Here is a 10,093-nt window from a genome sequence, read left to right on the forward strand (position 1 = left end):
AAACACATAGTCAAGTAATTAAGGATGGGGTAAATAGTCAAGTCAAGTAATTAAGCATGGGGTAAATGAGCAGCTGCACCAGGGCCCTTGACTACTTGGGGCCCCCCAACAAAAATAAATTTTGAGGGGCAAATGCTACTTCTACTGCCCCAGGCCCCATCTGACCTAAATGTGCCCCTGTAAGTAATAATAAATGTCCTGTTTATAGCACAATTCCTTTAATCCCAAAAGTATTGCATTCAATCAGAAAATGTTAAGGAAATCTCAAATTAACTTGTCTGTACAATTTGTGTTTCTTCTTGGCAGAAAACTAGGGTAACTTCTATAAAAAAAAAAAGGACGATTCTGATACCTCTGGTTCTCTGTATCAAATAAATTGTGAACAATGTGATGTGTTTTACATTGCAAGAGCCCACAGACAAGTTCCTAACCTTGTTAAAGAACATAAGACCCCACCCCCAAAAGCTCATGTTTATGAATGTATGTTCATGTAGGATCATTCATATCATCCAGACGATTATTAAATTCTCAGTAGAGAAAAAAATATAAACGGCCACAAACTAAAGGAAGCCTTATTAATTAAACAGCTTGAACCTTAAATTAATACATATTCTGATATACAGTTGTATCTTTTCTAGCTGTTGTTTAAAACTTTTAAGATTGGATTGTTGTATACATATGTTTTATCTTTTCTATTTTTAAGATTAATTTATAACATAGTACAATCAGTCTACATTAACCTATTGTAAATGTCTAACATGTATTACAATTATGTTTCAAATGCATATAAGATATTTTAAACTGTTTTATTGTAGATTTTCTTAGCAATTATAAGAATATTAACACTAATAATAGGTATTAAACAATACTGGTAAAATCTAAAATAATGCTTTCAATCTATTTGAGAAGAACATTAAATTGGTTTGAATACTGGTTGTTGAGAGAAAGACATATACTGTTTATTTTATAATGGAAATTCTAAGTCCATTAATGGCTTATGTTGTCAGAGAAGGGGTTCAGCTTAAATTGACCTTCAGTTTTGTTTTGAAGTTTGGCAACCTTTGGATTAAGAACCTTCCATAATTTTTCTTTTGATATAATTTCCCATTTTATATATTCATTTGGCTGATTTCCAGTTGATTTTATGATCAAGATTCCTCATGTAGAGAAGAATAACATCTTAACAATGAAGAATGTAGAGAAGAATAACAATGTATCCATCTGCTACTTTTTTGTATTATTTAGATCAGGAGCTTACTTCTTCTAGTTGTTATACCTGATGATGCCAGATTAACCTGGTGAAACTTTGTAACTATAGGTATTATACTCTGTATAACCAACAATAAATACGTTTTAAGTTTTACATACCAGGGTACTTCTTTTAATTATTTATTTATAAATGACACTTGTTGAAAGGCAGGCTGTAAAATCTGCTTAATGTCGCTTTTTAACTGGAAACTATGAACTTTGTAAATACTCTTTGTAGCTTTTACTGCTTTCTTACTAACAGCTACAATGGCTTCATAGTGGCCGTGAACAAGGATAAGTGATAATTGTGATTGATTTATGGCAGCTTTAAACTGGTTAGTTCAGTTTATCTTGTAAAACTTTTCCTTTGTCAGTTGCTCTGGTTTCAGAATATCAGCTCATTGTTGTAATGACTATGCGTGTATACTCTTCAGTTGTCATTATCTTGTGTGATAATTGTTACATACTGTACCATGCTCTTCTGTTAATTACAGTACACAGACTTCATATTCTTTTGGTTTAACTGTAATATATTGCAGTATTCATTCTTTAGCTTTTTCACCTTGTCAGTAACCATACTCTGCTTATCCATCACTAGTCGCTTTCTGACTTAAAAAGAAAAGTGCAAGGCAAGGAAAATTTTGTATAGTTGGAACATATTGTGAAATTATTTGAGATGCTTTCTTGCAGTTTCATGCTTACTTTTGAGATTAATAACCATTGCATAAACAAACACCAGGTGCTGAAGAAAGAGGGTAAAATAGTTCTTAAATTGTCAATTTTTTCAAAAGACTTTGCTTACCCATCAGAGAGACCTCACCTCTACAACTTGACCCATTCTTTTTTTAAAACTTTACAGTAGCCAGCATTTATTATTATTTGTTTATATTCTTATTAAGCAGACATTCTGAATGTTGTGACTGCACGTTTTACATACTATTTTGTGACTAGTTCACTTCACCCAGTGAAAAAGTATACAGAAACTATAATGTTTCCTATCCAAACAATATCTTGTAGCTTCAATGTCTTCAGCCTCAAAACCAGAATGGTTGTCTGTATAGAAGATACTAGATCCTGGATGTAATTATTCTGTCATTTTAGTCAAAAGTTACAAATTTTCGAAAAAGGTTATGAGGAACTAATAAATTGATATGTATAGTGATATACATGTAGATATAAACTGTTCCAATGGTCTTTTGTTTGTCTAGTAAATTGCTCAATATTTGGAAGGAAAAAGAAGCACTATAAAGACAAATATCTAGCCAAACATAATGCCATTTTTGACCAACTAGACTTAGTTACCTATGAAGAGGTTGTAAAGCTACCAGCCTTTAAAAGAAAGACTCTTGTACTTTTAGGTAAGAAAAATACATTTTTACCTATAGGTTACTAAAAATTTATTTAAAAGAAGTAAATTATTTTGAATAATTGATAAAAATATAATGTTGGTTTCAAGCTGATTTGTAACTGAACATTGTAAATCCTAGTTAATGAACCTACTGCATAATTCACACTTTTATTATTAATTGTTATTGGTAACATAATAGCTGTTTTTTGTGATTGATGTGCTTACAGGGTCTAATGATAAACTCCAAGATTTGCCAATCATAGTTTTATCTCAAAATTATACAATATCAGCATGCTTTCTCTTTTAAAGTTTTTCCCAAATATTACTTTTATGGTTCTCTGTTTTCCCACCAGGTGCTCATGGTGTAGGGCGGAGACATATTAAGAACAATCTAATATCCAATCATCCAGACAAATATGCATATCCTATTCCACGTATGTTTTATGCATTTTTATTTTATTTTTTAACCTAACTATGATAGAAAGGTGGTATAAACAAAGAACTTTAATGCTATTATAAAAATATTTCTTGCTATACAGAACCATCTCTAATAATAACTGTAAAATAAAATTAACCTGAAATAAGAACATAAAATACCAACTATTGTTTAAAAGATACAGCAAACTGGGATTTCTCCAGTCATATTAAGGGGTCAAAATCAAAACTATTGACTGTCAGGTGATACTGATATATTTGTCCTTCAATTCACGTAAACAATAGACAATAAGTTTATGCATTTTCCTTGTTTCAAAGAATACATCTTATTGAGCTCTCCAATATTTCACTGCAAATTTGCTAGTTCTGAGGTATTTTTGAAAATACTAATTTTTTTCAGGTGTCTTATAACTTGTAGTTCTGGAGAGTTTTACTGTGTGCTCTACACGTTTAATCTGGTTCATTGTTTCAAGTAATGGCTTATTCACAACAGATACAACAAGACCTCCAAGGAAAATGGAAGAAAATGGAAAAACTACTTCTTTGTGTCATATGATGAGATGATGGCTGACATTGCAGCTAATGAATATTTGGAGTATGGAACTCACGAAGATGCAATGTATGGAACAAGACTAGAAACAATCAGGAGAATTCAGCAAGAAGAAAAGATAGCTATTCTAGATGTAGAACCACAGGTGACTATGAGATGTTTAAGTGATTTTTACAAAATTCTGTTTATGGGAATTTGTAATGATGTGGGTTTTAACTAATTAGTTTGGTTAATGAAAGTTAGAATAGTTGTCAATCACATCAGTTTAATTAATGGTGTGAATATTACCTAGCCACTTTAGTTTAAAAATTAGGATGGTTTTAGGTGACTGAGCCACTTTAAGGAATAGAGTTTAAGATTATATGGATATTGCCTGGTAGAGCTACTCAATTAGTGATATTTGCTAATCAACTTCATTTGATTAATCAATCAGTACAGTGTTACTCAAACCATAGTACATACATACAAACAAACAAAAGTTAGCAGTTTGTGCTGCCACACAGTTGCTTTTCCCTCTAGTCACCAGCTCAACAACACCAAAACAAGTTCTTGATTGCAATTGCCTTCCCACTAGTCAACAGTTCAACAACAATAATAAAACAAAAAGAAAAAAAAGGGCTGGTGACAGTGAGTGGTGGTTGACACTTGCCTTTCCTCTAGTTTGGTGGCAGTATTTTCATTTACTCAAGTAGTTGAAATAATTGGAAACCCTAATTTGGATAAATTTATTTTTTCATGAATATTTATATAATTGGAATTTTGATTTATCAACTGTTGGTATAATTAAAAACAGTAATAATCAGAAACTTATTTTAATTAATCCATTAATTGTAATTTCAATTAATGAATTAGTTTGCAGGACACTACTCAATGTAATCACTTCTCATAGATAATCGATTAAACTGGCTGGATATCAGAGCTGGGTGATTTAACCAATTACCCAGCCAGTTTAATTTCTAGTGTAAATATTACTTAGTCATTTTGATTAATAGGAATTGAATAGTGTGGAAATGTAAAGCCAGTTTTGATGATGAAGTTGGTAAATTGATCAGTTTAATTATTACAGCATAGGATAATTTCAAACCAAACTATTATATATATAGGAAATAGGATGTTATGTGGGTACTACCTAGCACGCTTAAATCATTTAGTGGTATTTAAAATCTAGCCAGGGCTTGGTATAACTATTACTTACCTATTTTGATTACCAAAAGTTGTACACATGGAAGCGTAAGAAGTTCAATAATGTTAATCACCTAGCAAGCTTAATGTTTAGAAGCAAGAATAGGGTAAAGAACTTTGCTGGGTTTTGTAGTGAGAAAGTTTGTGTTTGTTATGATATAAAGTATTTGATTTATATACTGTTTGCTAATCAAAATTTTGTTTAAATTGCAAATGGACCAAAATGTAGTGATTATGTGAAAGTGAAGTTTAAATTATCCATCACTGTCTGTTACAATAATTTAAATGAATTAATATCATAATTTATTTTGAAAATATTATTTATGTATTTTTTTGTGTGAACAATATTAAAACAAAACATAATGTCCTTTGTCTGTATGGCTACATAAAATATGCATTAGCCATGAGAATGAGAGTATAATAAAATTTGTAAACATTTCTGTGTTTATTTTACCATTTATTTTGCAGGCCTTAAAAATACTAAGGACAGCAGAATATTCACCTTATGTAATCTTTATTGCTGCACCATCTTTATCAACCATGAATGATGTAAGTAACAGGAGAGAACTAGTTAACTCCAATACATAGTCTTACGTCAGATAGTATTATAATTTAATTATTGAGGTATACAGTAGGGATAAAATAAGTGAGAAGTGATATGTTATTTCTCATTTTAGATGTATTATAAGTTCTAGTACACTCAGTAAATCAAAATGTGCACACTATAGCAGGTACTGGTCTTGTTAGTGAGTAACATATGTTAAAAATTGGCAACAGATCATTGGCTTTTATCTATACGGTAATCGTATACACTATTTTAGTAATGTATGTAAGTGATATTGCTACAAGTGGTAGAATATAAAATTTTTCTTTTCATATATCAGAACCACATGAACTATTTATGGAAGAACAATTTATTTTTACAGGCTGATGGAAGTCTAGAACGACTTGCTAAAGAGAGTGAACTTCTTCGTCAGTCATATGGGCATTTTTTTGACATGACAGTAGTAAACAACAACATTGATGAAACAATAAGAACTTTGGAAATGGCCATGGAAAAGATTAATGTGACACCCCAGTGGGTGCCTGTCAGTTGGGTCTATTGATTGCTCAGGATTTTATATGTACCCAGTTATTTTTTTCTGAAGATGGTGAAGAGAGATTTGAAGCCTTGTTACAAAGACCATAACCACAATGAGTGTGCTACACAAGACACATTTTGTTGTTTTTAGTTTCATTCCATTATCAGTACTTTCCAAGGACACCTTTAATATAAAATTGACTCTTCTTGTACATGTACCCCATGGTGCTCTTTAATTTAAAGTAATGGGGAAACACAAAATGAAGTCTGGCCTTACATTGTTGAGAGTTGTTTTGGGAAGTTGTTACATTTGATATCAAACAAGGATAGAAGTGCCATGTCAGTTTGTAAGAAGACAAGTTTAGGTGTGAAACAGTGTTAGTAGAGTTCAGTCACATAAAAATATTTTAGACTGACCATTCATCTATTTGACTTTGATAACTTGTTTCAAGCAGCAAACACTGTAAATTCTTGATCTTAAGCAGGTTGATCCAGTTACACTTCATTCAAATAGAGACTTAACAGTAAAATCATCAACAGCTACTGATATTTGGTTGTTGCAAATGTTTAGGAAAAAAACTCTTACTGTAAAGTTGTGATCTAAGGCTTGTCCACTTAGTTGACAGAGACTTGAAGTTAACATCATACTTAGTTCTGATATTTGTGAAATCAACATTGTTAAGAGTTAAGTAAGTTTTAAGATAAATTTTATTGCAATGACCATCTTATAGGCTACTCAAAAATTAGAAGTGAGAGTGGCTTTGAGAGAAGTTATAAATAGCTTATTTTAAAACTTGTTTACGAGGTCAAAACTTGGAATGATCAGAAGAACAGAAACAAGTGAATGAATATCTCTGAATCTTAAGCACAGATAGCCCTGTTGCTTTGTGCCAAAAAACTCTAAACAACCAACTGTATTTTAAAAGGAGTGATAGCTGATTAAAATATTAATAAAAACTATTTTGAGGTTCATACAAAATAAATCATCAGTATTATTATATAAAATTATTATCAATTTAGTCAATTTCTACTATCATAACCATTGAATAATAATTTTTGCTTTTCAGTACTGATTCAAGCATAAATTTACTTTATTGTCATGGATGTATACCACCCATTCTCACCTTACTATTTCCTAGCATGATATTTAAATAATTGTTTTATTTCACCTATTATACCAATTTCTCTTTCGGTACAAGGCTTTTTCCAGCTTAGTAAATAGATATTGTCAAACCTAATATAGATACACCAGCTTGTACTTATAAAGAAATATAATTATTATAAATTAATCATTATTATCAAACCTTATGCAAGGTAAAACAGGTATATACACAACTCTGAGGGATGTACAGAAAAAAATATATATATATATACACAGAGAAGGAATAATTCTGGGAGAACTAGTAGATCTAATAGAAGGAGTAAAGTAGTTTAAAGATGTTGATTTTTATTTTAATTAAATTTATATTAAACAGTTTTTTTTTGGATTTATTAGTTGTGCTTATTATTCTTTAAAATTGTTTATACTTTTAATTATTACTTTGCAATTTTGTATAAAGATTTCATAATGATAATGAATAATTCAGTGTTTGTTTTAACAACTTTAAACATTTATATCAGCAACAAGAAAATAAAAATTAACATTCAATTCTGAAATTTGTAAGCAAGTTTTCTATTAACTTAATGCTGTAATATTCTAATACCAACTGTGATGAGACAGTTTTAAAATTGTTTTTTAAGGTAACCAGTATGCAAGAACATTCTTTTTTAAGTAATCAGTACACAAGAACATTCTTTTTTAAGTAATCAGTACACAAGAATATAATTTTTAGAGTTAAACAATAAATAAGGACATCTTTTCTGAGGTAACTCACTAGACCTAACTAAGAGCTTACAGCGTGAATACCAGCAGACGTTCAACTTATGTGTTAAACAAAAGACTGCCAGTTATCTCATTGACTGACATAGAGATTTATTTTTTTTACTTTAACTAATAAACAATAGATAAGCTGTATAAGACTGATATCAACTGTAGGTCATGTGGTTATGTATAGGGTTAAACACATTTTTGTATAATTATTTGTATCTTTTAAAGTTCCTATTTCTTGATTTTAAAATATCAAAAGGCTACTCTTTTTTTTTTGTAATAATTTTCAAAATACTTTGCTTATTCAGTTGTTTTTATTGTATAAACTGACATAGTGAAATGTTAAAAGTGTTTCTGTAGTCCTTAACTTTCTTCGTGATGGTTATCTGAAAATCAAAAATTGTTCAACATGATAAAAAAGCTTTTTGATTTGTTATTCAGTTTTCTGTTATGTATGCTAACTACAATGAAATTTTTATAGCAGTGTTACAATATGAATTATTTTAATATAACAATTGATCAATTTCATCCCAATAATTGAAATCATTGTAGATTTTGAGTGGAAATCTTTCAGTCAAATTGTTTTTAATCACCTATTTTATGTCTAAAGAAACTTGTGTTTTGTGAAATTATTATAAAATTGACATTAATTATTATTTTGAGTAAGGTATGTTATAATTAATGATAAACTAGAATCTTAAATAATTTAGCAGTTTTTTTTTTTTCTCAGTTGTGTTGAGTTTTTATTTTTTGGGAATGATTTAAGTGTACTGGGCACGTGGACAGCCCCTTACAAAATAATTAATTTTGATTTTGAGTTGTGCTGTAGCGAGCAGAGCACAAAAGCCACCAACTCGAGAATGTGTGGAATAAAGAACTCACACAGAGACAACTAATTACAAATCAAATAACTTCTATATTTGTTCACTGTTGAACAGTTCATTTATATCGAAACTCTCAAAGTTGTTTTTCAATAGCACTACTACTAAGTCATTGTGTTCTTCATTTTGAAAGTCTAGATGTTCGTTAATAAGCCCTTCTATTATATTCAAAAACATTAGTTATTAATTACATTAACACGAGGGATTCTCTCGTTCATACTTTGTATAACTGTATTAACAATTATTCTTAGGTATCTTTAAGTAATTCCACTTTAAGCATTTTCAAATCTACTATTTCTTTAGTACAGTTAATGTTCTTCACTTTTCTCTCTTTATACATTATTGAACCTTAAGTGAAATGCTGTTAGACTAGATCAGAAATAGTATACTTACAAGAAGTTTGTGCTGTGGACTTCCTGTATATTCTGGATTACTTTCATCTTCTAGAGTCAGAATAATTTCCCGGAGCAACTTCTTAAGTGTTGAGGAGATGATGAAGTGGAGAAGTGCCATTTAGAGTAGGAAACACAGAATTATATACACAATTTTTAATGTTTTTCCAATTATTAAAGAAGTTTAGCAGATCTACTTTCAAAAATAGTTCTTTTAACTCAATTCATACAAGTGGGATCTTCCAGCAACAAGTGAACTATTCCATCAGACTGCAACCAAAATCCACTTTGTTATTGGTACTTACAGAACTTATTTCTGCTCCTTGTCTAATATCTTTGGAAAAATCATCCAAGACAATTAACTTAGGGTGTACAGAGACAAACCTTGTAATGCCGGACTCTTCACTAGCAGTATCTCACCCTTGTTATTCATCACTCTTCCATTAACTGCTTTTTTGTGACATTGGCTCATTTCATCATTTTATCTAACTATTGGAATCCTCTCAACATACCATATCTGCGAGCGATGAATTCATGCCCTGAGGTCACAACTGGAATGCTATGAGCCTCAAGCCTGCATCTTCCCTATCTGGTATTGCAGTTTGCCAGTTGTTGCCCATGCTTTTTTTATAACATTTTCAATCCGCTATACATTACAGAATAATAACAACATAGTTCTTGAAGACCTTCACATATTTAGTATTTGTATTCCACAAATACTTCATAAGACAAATTTAGATTATTAATAAACTCACATGGCAGTAATTTGCTCAGAGAATGGAGTGGTTACACTGCTGTATTGTAGTTTTATGTAGCTAGAGTATGTTATTTCATGAGTTAGTATTTCATTTTGAAAATTGGTTGAGCAATTGTAACAGACATTGTTAAAAAAAATCATGGTTTAGAGGATGAGATGAAATTTATAGTATTTTATTATGTTGATTTATTATGTAGTAGCCACAGTATTATACCAGCTTGTATTACATTTTAATTCTTCTGTTATTAAATCAATACCTTGACAGCTGATTAAACTGAGTTACTTTTAAAAATGATAACTAAAATTGTCAATGCAGTAGCTGTTCTACAACCACAGTATTTATGATGTTAAG

At 30.3% G+C, this 10,093-nt stretch overlaps 1 protein-coding gene across 1 annotated transcript in view; it reads left to right on the forward strand.

Moving 5' to 3' along the window:
* LOC106463470 (peripheral plasma membrane protein CASK-like) overlaps positions 1 to 7,339 on the forward strand; it is a 37,032-nt gene extending 29,693 nt beyond the window's left edge. Inside the window, 6 exon segments of the mRNA XM_013923502.2 lie at positions 2,457 to 2,606; positions 2,950 to 3,030; positions 3,525 to 3,563; positions 3,566 to 3,726; positions 5,232 to 5,312; positions 5,690 to 7,339. Of these exon segments, the coding sequence (XP_013778956.1) occupies positions 2,457 to 2,606; positions 2,950 to 3,030; positions 3,525 to 3,563; positions 3,566 to 3,726; positions 5,232 to 5,312; positions 5,690 to 5,869 (692 nt within the window). The 3' untranslated portion in view covers positions 5,870 to 7,339.
* The last annotated feature ends 2,754 nt before the right edge of the window (positions 7,340 to 10,093 follow it).

This window comes from Limulus polyphemus, unplaced genomic scaffold (assembly GCF_000517525.1).
Source record: "Limulus polyphemus unplaced genomic scaffold, Limulus_polyphemus-2.1.2 Scaffold1416, whole genome shotgun sequence".
NCBI classification, from domain to species: domain Eukaryota; kingdom Metazoa; phylum Arthropoda; class Merostomata; order Xiphosura; family Limulidae; genus Limulus; species Limulus polyphemus.